The 13,267-nt window shown below is 37.9% G+C and overlaps 1 protein-coding gene across 1 annotated transcript in view; it reads right to left on the bottom strand.

Moving 5' to 3' along the window:
* TECRL (trans-2,3-enoyl-CoA reductase like) overlaps nucleotides 1–8,804 on the bottom strand; it is a 55,549-nt gene extending 46,745 nt beyond the window's left edge. Inside the window, exon 1 of the mRNA XM_021549292.3 lies at nucleotides 8,473–8,804. Coding sequence (XP_021404967.1) covers nucleotides 8,473–8,706 — 234 coding nt within the window. The 5' untranslated portion in view covers nucleotides 8,707–8,804. The remainder of the gene's footprint in view (nucleotides 1–8,472) is intronic.
* Nucleotides 8,805–13,267: the final 4,463 nt, after the last annotated feature.

The following is a 13,267-nucleotide window of genomic DNA, read 5'->3' as shown; positions in this document are numbered from 1 at the left end:
AATTTACATCAGCCAAGTTTGTCTCTAAAGGTGATGAATTGTTTTTGTACTGCTAGCTGGGTATTTCTATTTAAAAAAAAATCCTCTCTCTTTGCAAGAAATTGCCTGAAAAAGTGTCAGACACAAAAAAGAGCTTTTTCTCTCTCTGCTAAATATGAGAGGGGAAGCAAAGAGAATGTAATTCATTAGCAGAGAGAAGGTGTGCAGAATTCAACATACACACCTATTTCTCAGCAAATCTGACTAGATTGGTAAATCCCCATGCCCTGTGACCTTTTATTAAGGGAGCTGAGTAAGGTTACTGTTCACCTTAGCAGCTGAACAGCAGGACCTGTCAGGAAGCCACTGTCACAACACTTTTCTACCAGGAAAATGGAATTTTTCTGGCAAACCCCTGGATGTGTAAATTTGTGTTGACTTCAAATTTTAAAAATGGAATAGAAATTTATTTAAAAATCTGCTTCTGGCACATGCTGGAATTTTTTTTTTTTTTTTGTATTCATATAATGAATATATGTGCTATAGTCATTACTTTCTGTTTCTCATCTGTATCAAACTTTCATTATTTATGCATTATTTTAAAACACATCTATCATGACAGTGCAAAATAATGTAACACATGGCTCTCATGTCATCAAAAAAAAAAAATCCCGTAGGAAATAATATGCAAATAAATGCACTATTCAGTTGTAAAATAAATTGAACTTGAAATATTTATTGTGTCATAACAGATTGAAATATTTCAAAACTAATTTGTAATGTAATCTTTCCCAAATGTACCTCATCAAAAATTCAAGGCTCATTTTTTTCCACTGTCATTTTCAAAGAAAACAACATTTGGGATATGCACTTAAAACAAAATGGTTGACAAAAAATAAAGTAATATAAACCACAAATAATAAGCTTTTAAAAAATTATAATATTTATTAGAAATAAATATGGTGATGTTTTATTGAACAAAGTATAAACAATAAAGAATAATAAGCAGTAATTTTGACCCATACTTCTCAGAAGGAAAGTGAGGCTTAGGGTGTTTATGTTTTGTGTTGGGATTTTGATTGACAGTTCTAGCACAGATAAAGCATATGGCTGAGATGTGGAACCTCTGAATTTGTCTTCCCTTTTCTATCAAATAGCTGTATAGATTTTTGTTTGCTTTTTTATATCTACACACACTGCTAAAATTAAAAATCAAGAAGGGCACCCAAGAAACTCAGCCAATATTTAGCACAAGATTGTCACAATCTATTTGGGGGACTGCATGAAATAAAAAAAGCCAAAAGATCAACCAACTCAAAAGAAATTTCACAGAAGAATATATTTTAGCAAAACAAGTAAATCAATAAGTAGCAGGGCTAATAAAGCAGGTCTGTGGAGGAGAGTTGGAAGCTGAGAAGCAGCAGAAAGGAATAGGAAATGAGGGTGATATATGAGAACAACCAGGCAGCATCAGGTCTGTTAGAAATCCAAGTACTTTTCATTATTCAATACCAAGTGCAATGAAGAGATACTTGTTGTACTTCTGGTAGAGGTTCTCTGATTGCCACAATTTGTTCTTTTGAAGCACAAGAAATGTAGCTCTTAAGGAAGAATATCTTGCATTTTAAGGACTTTTTAAAATCCAAAATTGTTTAAACATAGTCAGATACAATAATAGCATTAACATATACTGCTGGGTATTTACAGATCCATGACTACATGGCTCGGGTGTTTTGTGAAGAATCACACATTGAATTTCAGAAAGAACCTGAAGCATGTTCTGATGGAGCAATAAATCATATGCAGAAGTATTTTAATGCTAATAATGCCTATAAGAGATGCCATTATGCACCTAAGTTTCCATCATGGCCTTTGCTGTTAAGTATTAGACTAATAAAACACTTACTGCTCCCTATGGTCTTGTATTGCTCTAGTACGTTTATAATTTGCAATAATCTCTGAATTATCTCTGATGCAATAAGGCAAATGTGTGGCTGGGGTAAAATGTCATAACTTTGGTGGGGAAGAGGACATTTTCACACTGGCTTGGAATCTGTCTCTATAGATAAAATTTTGGCAATATTCACTGCTCTGGTGGCATAGCTGGCTTTTGCTGCTGGCCAGAATGTTCAGGAAGAGTTGGAGCACCACCAGTGTCTCATAAATTCACTCTTATTTTTGCTCAACTTTGAAGCAACTTTTTTTTTTTTAATATTTATCATATTTGCTTCTTTATTTCTTCCCCCAGGCTTAGGCTTTTTTTTATCTAAAATAAGAGATGTATAAAATCTGTCATTTAAAGGCACTTCTACGCTTTGATTAGTATCAGCTGAAGCATTAGTCATCTGTTGTAGCTTCTGGAATTCTTTAAATTATCCCTTTGCAAATGCTAAATGCCCTAAAGTTAGCAGCTTCTCCCTTCCCCAGTCTCTCTCTTCTGGAAAAATCAAAGGCCATTTCTCCAGGTATTCCATTTAAAAAGCCATCTCACAGCAAGCAAAAAATAATATGTATAGTTGCCTCTTTTCATCTGAAACCATCCGTAGCTATATTGACATTAAAATTATGTGAAGGAAGAAATAAGTGTCATGCATTGCTACAACAGAATTTGAATATGTTTACCTACTTTACCAAGTATAAGTAATAACTGAGAAGAAAATACTATCACTTCCAGCACTGTGGGCTGTGCATAAGATTCAATGCTTACAGGTAAGAAAAGACAAATATTTTATAAATGTATTTTTTCTCAGTGTCCCCCAGCAGGGGCCAGATCCCTGTTGTGCTGGATGCTGTGAAAACGTACAGTGAAAGACACAAGACACCATGAAATCCTCCTTCCAAAAGGAAGTAAAAAAAGATATTTCCACAGCAATGAGCCTAGATCCAGCTATTTTTGTGTCTGTGTCCCTTCAGCCGTTTTGCTGTGGGAATTGCTGGTATGTGGGACTCAGCATCCATATCTCACTATGGAAGCCCCCTACTTCACAGCTGGTTATTCAGCCCCTTTTGGTATCTCTGGCATCAGAGGTGACATGCCATTAATAATAAATTGCTTGAATGAGAAAAATTATGATAAAAATCCTCTGCATGAGGATGGTCTGCTGTGGATGGTCACAGGTTCTGCTCATTCCCTGCAGAGAAAAATGCACAGTCCTCTGAAATGAAATATTAGAACTGAAGCATTTAGCGAGGGGGAATTCTTAAAATGGCCATGAAAGTATTAATTTCTTTCCTGGGAAAGAAATTTGCTTCCCTAGAATGATGCTAATGGGAAGAGCCTGACATCAGAGGCAATGTTCTGGTGCTGCAGAGTTCCTTTGCAGAGTTTCATTGACTACTTTAATGACTGCACTCACTCACCTAAAATGAATGTGGTATGTCTAACCTCCAAGTCATGATGTGAGAAGTTATTTTTATTTGCTAGAGCTGACTGTGCAAAATAGATGAGTGTTCTCCTCGGCTGTTCACTTTCTGTGACAGAGCAGCAACCCAGAGGCAAGAGAAAGAGATTTCTGATACCAGAGACAGCATTTCTACTTTGCTGACATGCCAGCAGAAATTCATTGCACTGCTAAGCCATAGCAAGCAGATACAAAGACACTGCTGCTTCAGGTGCTTTTCAAACAAGCAAACAAACCAAGCCAAACAGAAACAAACAAACAAAAAAAAGCCTATAACTCCTTCAGAGAAAAACAGGCCTTTCAGAGAAATCAGAATAAGCTCACTTCATCTTTGGCAAAAGATGTAGTGATATACACACTATAATATTTAACTGCAAGAAGTGTTGAATATGTACAAGTGATTGGGTTGATGCATAGACTTGTGTGCAAGAGCATTTTAATTCCCTAAAAATATTAATATTCCCATGACATTCATTGTAGGCATTGCACAGCAAACAATGCCTGGAACTCACAAACATACAGCTAGAAGTTCCTCCAGTGTGTACTGTGAGCCATAAATGTTCAATTATCTCCAACTGGGTTTTACAAAGACGTTTCAGTGGGAGAAGGCACTGGGTAGGAAAATAGCCTCCATTATCTTTGCAACACATCAAGGAAAAAGGATCTTCCTGCACACCTGAAGAAGCAAGATCTCTTCTGCAGGCTTTAGGAAGTGTTCTGAAAAGGGGGGGGGGGGGGGGGGGGGGTCACTGCACAGTAGCCAAAACCTGAGTTTGCACCTCTGTTTACAGCTTAGCTTGCAAAATCGCACAGCACAAAACAACTGAGCTCTGAGGCTTTCTCTGCTGGTTTCTCCAGAGGTGATTTATTCTGTAAAATCTGTACCGTGTAACATTTCCTGCCTTAAAAGCAAGTCATGCAAAGTTAATTACATTGCACTATGTTTGTGGGAAAATACATTTTACTACAAGTTAATTTGAAGAAAAAAATATTAGAGAATGAATGCTATAAAAGAAACAGTTATGAGTTGCTTTAACAGCATTTATAAATCAAATCACTGCACATCAATAACTTTAAAACCAACCTACATCAAGTTTTTGGAACAATGTATGAGGGAAACAGTTTTTGAGTAGCCATGTATTTTTCATAAGTTGTGGGTGGGGAAAAAAATGTGGGTTATTTGTTAAAAAGTACAAAAAGGAATTGTTTTCTTTCATTTATAAGACTTGATGATTTTTGCATGTTCTGCTGTTTTCTGTGGCTTTTTGGAAGCACCACAGAAGCAAAAATCCTTAGACCCTTTGAGATGCTATTTCATTGAAAATATTTCTTACAAGAAATCTTTAATTACATGCTTTCCTCTTTACACAGAGATAGGAATTTCATCCATACAAATTAATAAATTGCAAGGAAAAAAGGGACTTTTGGTTATCTAGGTTCACCTGCTTTTTTACACTGGCCAAAGAAGAGATTTATTCCTTGCTAAATACTTCTTTCACTCATTGAGCAAAAAACATGCATGATCATGTTTAAAATACAGAATATTTTCACATAAATGCAGTATTACTCTGCATGTTAAAGAGTTGAACATTGGCCCACAAGACACTCAACTCTTGCTTGCCATCCTTGCCTGTAAATTCCTTGGCTAAATTTTCCTAACTGTGGCTTTCAGGCCCCAGCTCTTGCAAGGCCTTTGGCTGCTTGGGTAAGAGCCTTTCTGCCCAGAGACATCTTCTCCTGGGTCTGCCTCTCTGGGGAGCAGGGAAAAAAAGAAAGAAAACCCAGGATGCTGTCCTGCAAACCGGCCCTGACACGTGGACTCGTCCTGTCATGGGCAGTGTGTGGAGCAGCAGGCTGCTCATACACCTCCTCAAAACTTCACTGTCTACTCTCAGAACACCTCCTCTGAGCATTTATATACTGCTTTTAAGGACAGTTGCAGCCTAAGTTTAAATAACTCTCTCTACTTCCCTTAGTTTGGGGACATTGTGTAGAATAACTGGGGGAAAAAAAACCTGAAGCTGGTTTGGGATTCCTACCCATGCCCCAAAATCAGAAGTCTCTTCTCCATGGCACATCACCTCAGAATCAATTTCAAGAGCAAATCTGGGGGAAAATATCTCACACTGCTATTATTTCTTACTTCTGTAAGTAACTCACTGGAAAAGCTTGTGTGCACCAAACTACTTGCATAATGCCATATCCATAGCAGAGAAAGTCCCCAGAGCAGGTTGACAATATTAAATAAAAGAAATTGTACTTCTATAAAGATTTTCATGTTCACAGCGTGCTTGTGAAAAATAAATTGCCACTGTTGCTGACTTGTGTGAATTTAAGATTAAGAATTTTGCAAGATTAGGTAATTTTCCTCCAAACCCAACTCCTGTAGGAGATGACTATGGGACCAAAATGTCTGGGATTTTTCTCTTCTTCTGCTTCCTTTCATTATTTTTTTCTGCCTTTCCTGGTTGTGGAAAAGTCTGCAATATGGTGTGAACGTGTTTTAAAGGCTTAAGAAACAAGTATGTATTTATTCTGTTCCTTGAAGTTAAAGACAATCAAGAACTTATAATATATGTGACTGATCCTTCCCAAAAGTATAAGATAAGAAAGAAAACTAAAGGAAATAATGCTAGTTTTCCTTTTTGAAATTGAGAATTAATTCAGAGAATTAATTGTGCTGTATTCAAAACTTTGGATTGATGTGAACTGATTTTTCAAGATGACACAAACCAAACATACCTCTTATAAAATCCTGATATTGCATTGAGGACAGGAAAATATTTCTTGCTAAATACCAGAACTAGTTAAATGTACCATAATTTTGCAGATTTTACAGAACTCCACAAATCTGAATGGGATTCATAGGCACATGCAAGGATCTCAGAGAAACTCAACCTCTTGGAAGCAGCTCCTGATGTTTAACCACAGAGCATTAAGCATTGAATCGCTCTTAGTTTTTATTGGGTGAAGAAAGAAAGGGTTCTTCTCTATGGCATTACAATAGTTTTTCACTTTGAATTTATTAATTTAAGAATGTTATAAATACATTTGCTATATCATAATATTCTGAACCACCAGCAATATGCAATAAGAATCTAAATATATGCATTTTAAAATTTATGGTTCCTATTATCTTCTATTCTGGCAAGCAGTAATTACATGTAAACCAAAGAAATTAAATTAATTATAACTATCTCACAAACAGGAAACAGGCCTTAGAGGTGTCATGTTGGACCTGTACCAGTTATATTGATTTAAACAGAAAATTATGCATAATCCAGTACACCAGTCTCTTGTTTGCTCTGACAAGAAACTGAAATTAAGTTCACCAATACTAACAAGTGATCATGGAAGCAACAAACTCAACTTCTATAACTTCAGGGTTGACTTAGGGATTATCACAGCAAATAAATGGACTTAAACAGCCAGGTGAATGAGCATTCAGAAACCAAATTCTTTAGGCAGTCTTGGAAATCTCAGCTTTGTACTATACCTGTACCAATTCCTTGGTACTGTGCCAAATATATATTTTTTAAAAGCCTCTGCTGCTGGCCATGTAAATTGAACATATATTTCTGTTTCTGAGCAGAGACTTGCAGCTGTTCTTGCTACCCTGTGTGTATTTACCTCTGAATAGAGTTATTTAGCAATCACCACTCATGTCTCTCTTTTCACTACTACAGGGGCAGAGTCCATAGTTTGGAGGAGGTGTAGAAAATTTCCAGGGTCAGAAAAACTCAAAATAAAGGTTAAAACACAGGCCTGGTATCATCCCAGTAGCATGCAGCATGAAAGGATTCCTAAAACTTGGCTCTTGGCCTAATGCTGTTTCTGTACTATACATATTTTAATGACATTTAACAACCCTGGTATCATCCCAGTAGCATGCAGCATGAAAGGATTCCTAAAACTTGGCTCTTGGCCTAATGCTGTTTCTGTACTATACATATTTTAATGACATTATAGGAAAGCTCAAGATAAGAAACAGATTTATCTTTCTTTTGATCAAAACTTAATTCTAAATGTATGTAGATAAGCTAACAACTGTGTAAATACTCAATAAAGTAATGTGAACACTACCATCAAAATTGTTATTAATAGTCCTCTTCTTTGACCATTTTGTGCATGTTTCCTCTTTGGCTAGGTTAGAAAAAATAGCAAAAGATATTTTGCCCCATTAAGAATTAACATATGAGACATTTACCTTTAACTAGGCACACAAATTGCAAAAACACCTTTTAAAAGACCAAGAACACTGGAAATCTGGTAGCATTCCACCCTGCATATTTCAAAGGCATTAAATATTTGAAGCAAACTTATCTACCTGTTGCAGCTGTTGCCAATGAGGATAAGGGATTTTTTTTTTCTAGAAAAACAGTAAGTTCCAAAACTCCACTAATTTGCTGAAAATTTCATAGGCTAAATAGATAAGGATTCCCATTTTCATGGCATGAAAGAGACCAACTCTTTCACTGAGGGACAACGAATCACAAAAACTGTGATGAAAATATTTATTAAAGCATTTTTTAGTTGTTATTTATGGGTTCATGAACTTCCATCCTACACAGTCATCTCATCCTATTTATGCCACCAAACAAAAGTTCAAAACACCTATTTTCGCTAAGACCCTTTGTTTAAAACAAAAAAATTCTTTAATTGCCAGGTCCAATCTAATAAGCAGGAAACAGTTGAGTACATTTAGGTACCAGCAAGTACTCATAGTATTGCAGAGATGGTAGGCTTTACAAATGTATTAAAAATGAGTATCCATTCTGAAATAAATGTTTAAGTATCATGCTCTGAAATGGACACTGTAATCTAAGCATCAAGAGCCAGCCTAAGGACGTAACTTTGTGCCCACAGAGTTGCCAAGAGGTCTAAAACAAACCACTGCAGGATTATTTGCAAAAATCCTGGAGAAGACCAGCCCAGAGTTATGACTCACAAAATTCTTAGTGTGTCCCAGAGAAAGGAATGAAAGTACCTCCACTACAGAACATGACCACACCACACTGAAAACAGAGTCCCTGAACTGGCACCACTGGTGTGAACCAGGCACAGCCCCAGCATGCTGGGATAATGCACTCACCTTGTCCACAATGCAGATCTGCTTCTTGCTTTGCACATCAACAATCTCTACTTCAAAGTACGTGACTTTTGAATGTTTGAGCACTGGTGATGGTTTGATTTGGCCGGCAGAGAGCACCAGCTGAGACAAATTGAAAAAAGAGCGTGAGTCATTGTGAGACATGGACAGAGCTCCTCCATCGGCTGTGAGATCCCTCCTGTGCTCTGGAACGCCAGGATTCTGCCTCTTGAGCATGCTGTGACCCAGCAGCAGCGATCCTCATATCAGCAGGGGACAGTTCCAGGGGAAAATGTTTCCTCCCTGCAGCAGTTAAATACAGTCACAGACCGACCAGACACAAAAGGTCAAGTGGCATTCCATTTTAAGTGTACTGTCTTATTTAGTAGGAGTGAAAACAATGGCTCTGTAATCCATGTCTATATTTAATCTGCTATCCTGATGTCCTGTGTGGATGCTGCTGCTCCTTTCTTTTTTTTTTTTTTTTATTTAAAACAGCATTTGAAACAAGACATCCTGAAATTCCCTATTAGCAGGTATCAGATTCTGAAATTCCAGAGCCCCAGAGGAGCAACCAGAAATAAATGTAGTAAATTCCACTGTTACCTACTGAGACAGATGTTTAAAATATCCATGTACATACACATGTATAGGTACAAATGTCACTTGTTCTACAATCATCATCATCAAATGCCATCTATTCTAGAAATATCTAGTAACAAAATAATATGAGTTCATCAGCAATATTTAGGGGATATTTGCAAATATCTGCTTGGCTTTAGCACTATGGATTTTCTGGTATTTAATGGGGTAGAGCTTTCCTTATAGTTCTGCCAGGGAAAATCAACTGAAGGAAAGGAAATTATAACCTTACAGGCATTCATTCAGGGCTTGGATCATTTTACTATTTTCTTATTCTTTCCAGACAATTTTTATAATGTAAGTCTGCAATAAAACAAAAGCTTTAATGGTAAGAATAAAGACTACATAAAACAACAAATTTTCTCTGAAGCAGCTTCCCCAAGCCTTGTTTAAACTTCATTTCTCCATGTATGGCTTTTTAATAGGATTTAACAGAACTAGCAGCACTTTTCCATCCTGAAATTCTCCCTGTATTTCCCTGGGCTGCCTAGGATTACATGTTAGAAGGGCACCATGAGTTTCTGCAGACAGCTCTTTCCACAGAGTAAATTCTGAATACAATTCTCCATGGTAAAATCTCAGGAAAATGACAATCACTATTACAAAAATCATATGGGTTTGTTACACTGAGGAAATTAATTAAGTGGAAAAAAGCTTCCACAAGGTAAAAGTCAGCACACAATTAATACCTCCTCTGGGATGCAGGGTGGAAACAGAAAAGGTCTCTTTTCTTTGATTCTGCTGTAACTTAGAGAAAATTAGTGGTTCTCTAGACATAGTTCTGACTAAAGGAGCTAACCCAAACTCATAACTAAGATGTTTTATGCCCACATGACATAACAAATTTTGAAGTAGCCTAGACTGAGAGAAAAGTGCCCACTGCTTGGTGATGCAGTCATGCAGCCTTAGAATGCCTCTACTGGATTTGTTAATGGAAAGCCCTGATTGGGGGAATGCAGGTATGCAACAATATTGATCCCCTACTACAAAAAAACAGGGTTGAATTTTGACTATACTGAAATCAGTTTGTGTCCTGCCATTGGTGTAGAACAAGTCAGCGTCTATAGGTTAAAAGCAGCTGGACTTGAACAAGATTATATCACATCAAAATTAACCTGTCTCCAAGGTTAAATGAAAGGGGTTCAAGGAACCATCATCTTGGTGGAGTCAATACAGCAAGCAGAAATTTTGGTATAAGCTAGTCACAACAGGAAGAATGGCAAATTATTGTCTTAATATAAAAGACTTGCTAAAAACAGCCACCTAAAGACACAGAACACACAGGTCCTAAAATCCAAGTGTGAGGTACACTTGTTTGTATGTGCTACTCTAAAGAAACTATACAAATTTTTGTACAAGGGATGAGACAAACTGATATAATATGCCCTTTTAGCTGTAAGATTTATATGAATAAGTGAGCTGTAATAGCATATATTAATAAATTTCTAAATTTATTTCAATTCAAAACCCATAAAGAATAATATTGATCATCAAGGCTAATTTCTGTGTGTATATAAAGGAACTGGTGTTACAGTCATTACTGCAAGTATATTTATAACACTTAAAAAGGATAACATCTGAGCTGCTGCTGCTGCTGAGAAAAAAAGCTTTTGATTTACTGCAGACATTCAAATGATCAGAATTTTATTACTGACCAATGAATGCTTGAATATCTGAACCAAGTCCAGGAAATGCTTACAAAAATATACTCCCATTTTTTTCAATCCAAGCTAATCATTTGCAATTTCAATATTTTGATAAACAACCATCTTTGCAGACTCAAACACTTTGCTGACATTAATTAGGAGAGCTTCTCTAAAGGCTGGCCCTTTCCTCCCTCTATTGTATTATGGATTTAGGATCAGACTGCAGGAAATTTAATGCTTGCATATAAGGTGGATGAGAGCTACTCTACCAAAAATAATCAGGGATAGAGTTACCACTGATAACCCAAGCTCTAAAAGGAAGATGAGTAAAAGCTGTGATGGTTTTGCCATTATTGTAATAAGTGCTGCACTTTCTTGAAATGGCATCAATGGGTTTGGGTGTTCCAGCTCAATATGAAGTCATCCAGCCCATTCTGTTTGAAAATGCACATAGAAAGGAAATATTAATTACTGGACAGAAGGCACATCTTTCCTTTCCAAGCCTTTATTGTACCTCATCTCAGTCCTCAGCACTGGAGATGGGCAGTCCCAGCACATGGAAACAAGTGATCAGCCCTATGGTGAGATTTATTGATCCTCACTACACAGCCATAAGGTGCTGTCCCCAGAGCTGTGGCAGGGCTAGCAGCCAGCAGCCACCCAGCCCCTGACCTCAGCTTCATTCTGGGACTCTGAGAGGAGTCAAAGAGCACTCAGCAAGAATTAAATCATCTCTGACAGCTTCAACTCACACTGAAGTTCAGGCCATATAAGGGGCTCATATTTTTGAGAGGCTGCAACTATGGGCATCACTCTTCTCAAAGTGTGGCTCTGCCTCCTCTCCTCACTTGGCACTCAGTTCACATGAGCTGTTTTGGAGACAGGCAGGCACTTGGTTAAGCCATCCTTCCGAAATGCATGTTTTGAGGAGGCAGAGAATGCCTGCCCCCAAATCACACAGCCTGGCCATCATCTCTGTTTAATGGAACTGCTGATATTTTTAGAAAAAAAGTTACACCTGTAAAGGATTTTTTTCACCCTTCTAATCAATATCTGGAAACAAGCATCAGCCTGTCCTGGTCAGTACAAAATAGTTAACAAACCATTGGTCAGGGGCTAAGGCTTAGCATTCAGTTTCTGCTTATGACACTGATTTCCTGTGAGGTGCTGGGGAGCTGCTGGTTTTCCTGCTGTTCCCTTCCTATTCCACATGCCATCCTAGTGTAAGGCTCTCTTGCACTGTGCATTTTGCAGACAGCCTGGCACAAAGGGATTTCAAAAGATCTCAGCTGGGGCCTTAAGGCGCTTCTGAAGTTCCTTTTCATCTCCGGTTATGTTTTGAACTCCTTCCCTAGTGAATTGGCCATCTCCTTTCAGCCTGCAGAATGTCAGCTGCTAAGTCAGCAGCAGAGGGTCACCTCTGTCAGCCCAGATGCTTGTCAGCAGCCCCTCACATGTCACTTTTTTATCCCACACATTTGGAATGCTTGGCAGGACCAGGGTTATTCCTTTCCCACAGCCTTTGCCCCCAAGACACAGAACTCCAGAACCCAAAGTATGTGGGGTTCAGAACCACAGGTCATTAAATGTAAAACAAAGCAGGTTGCCAAGGTCACACTTACCTTAGTGTGCCATTTTTGGAGATTCTGCCATTTGTCTTGCTGGGGAGGGAGATGTGAACCTGTGTGTTCACATGGCCCTTGGCATCACACCTTTCTCAGCAGCTGTGCAGCCCTTACACCTGGTGTTGTGCTTGATCTAACCACAACTGTTAACATCTCCCTGTTAGATTTCATGTTCTCAGGGCCAGGCAGGAGTGTAGCTGTTCTTCCAGTGTCTTTTTATTGAGCTGTCCAAGGAAGGATTTAAGAACCTGATCTAATTTAGTCATTTGGAAAAACACTGACAATAATTTGTGTGTCTGGATTTTGGTTTCATTTAGCAGAGAGTTTATTAATAGGTTTACCATATTATTTGGGGGGGCAATTGTATTTAAATGTTTCATTTGATTCTGCTACCCACAGCAATTAAGTAACAATTAGAATATATTTCTGAAGCATTGCAGAAATTTAAGCATGAACCTGGCTGCTAGGGAAAAAAAAATCAACAAAAACAACTGTGCATGAACCTCTGGCATTTCTTTGCCTGCACACACCTACCTCAGAAGTCATAAAATCAATTTAAAACATTCTATCTACATGCTTGCATACAAAAATGCCACTTAGAAGCAGCTCCATGGCATTCCTACTAAAACTATTCAGGCCATTTCATTTTCTCTCTTGAAGCTAAGCCTCTTAAATGAGTAGGGGACAAGAGAAAGACACAGAAGTGTGCCCTGACTAACTCTAAACAATCCTAAAGCTATTTTAAATAATGCTGAAGTCAGGACCAAACCCCACCAGCTAGGGGACAGGGTAAAAGTGATATACACCCATGTTCCTCCTCTTCAGCTCAGCAGAGGATGACGACCTTTCTGACCCTGTGAGCTGTGCAATGGAAACATTACACAG

This window comes from Lonchura striata, chromosome 4 (assembly GCF_046129695.1).
Source record: "Lonchura striata isolate bLonStr1 chromosome 4, bLonStr1.mat, whole genome shotgun sequence".
Classification (NCBI taxonomy): domain Eukaryota; kingdom Metazoa; phylum Chordata; class Aves; order Passeriformes; family Estrildidae; genus Lonchura; species Lonchura striata.
The sequence above is the reverse complement of the archived record's forward strand: the minus strand, read 5'-3'. Positions and strand labels throughout refer to the sequence as shown.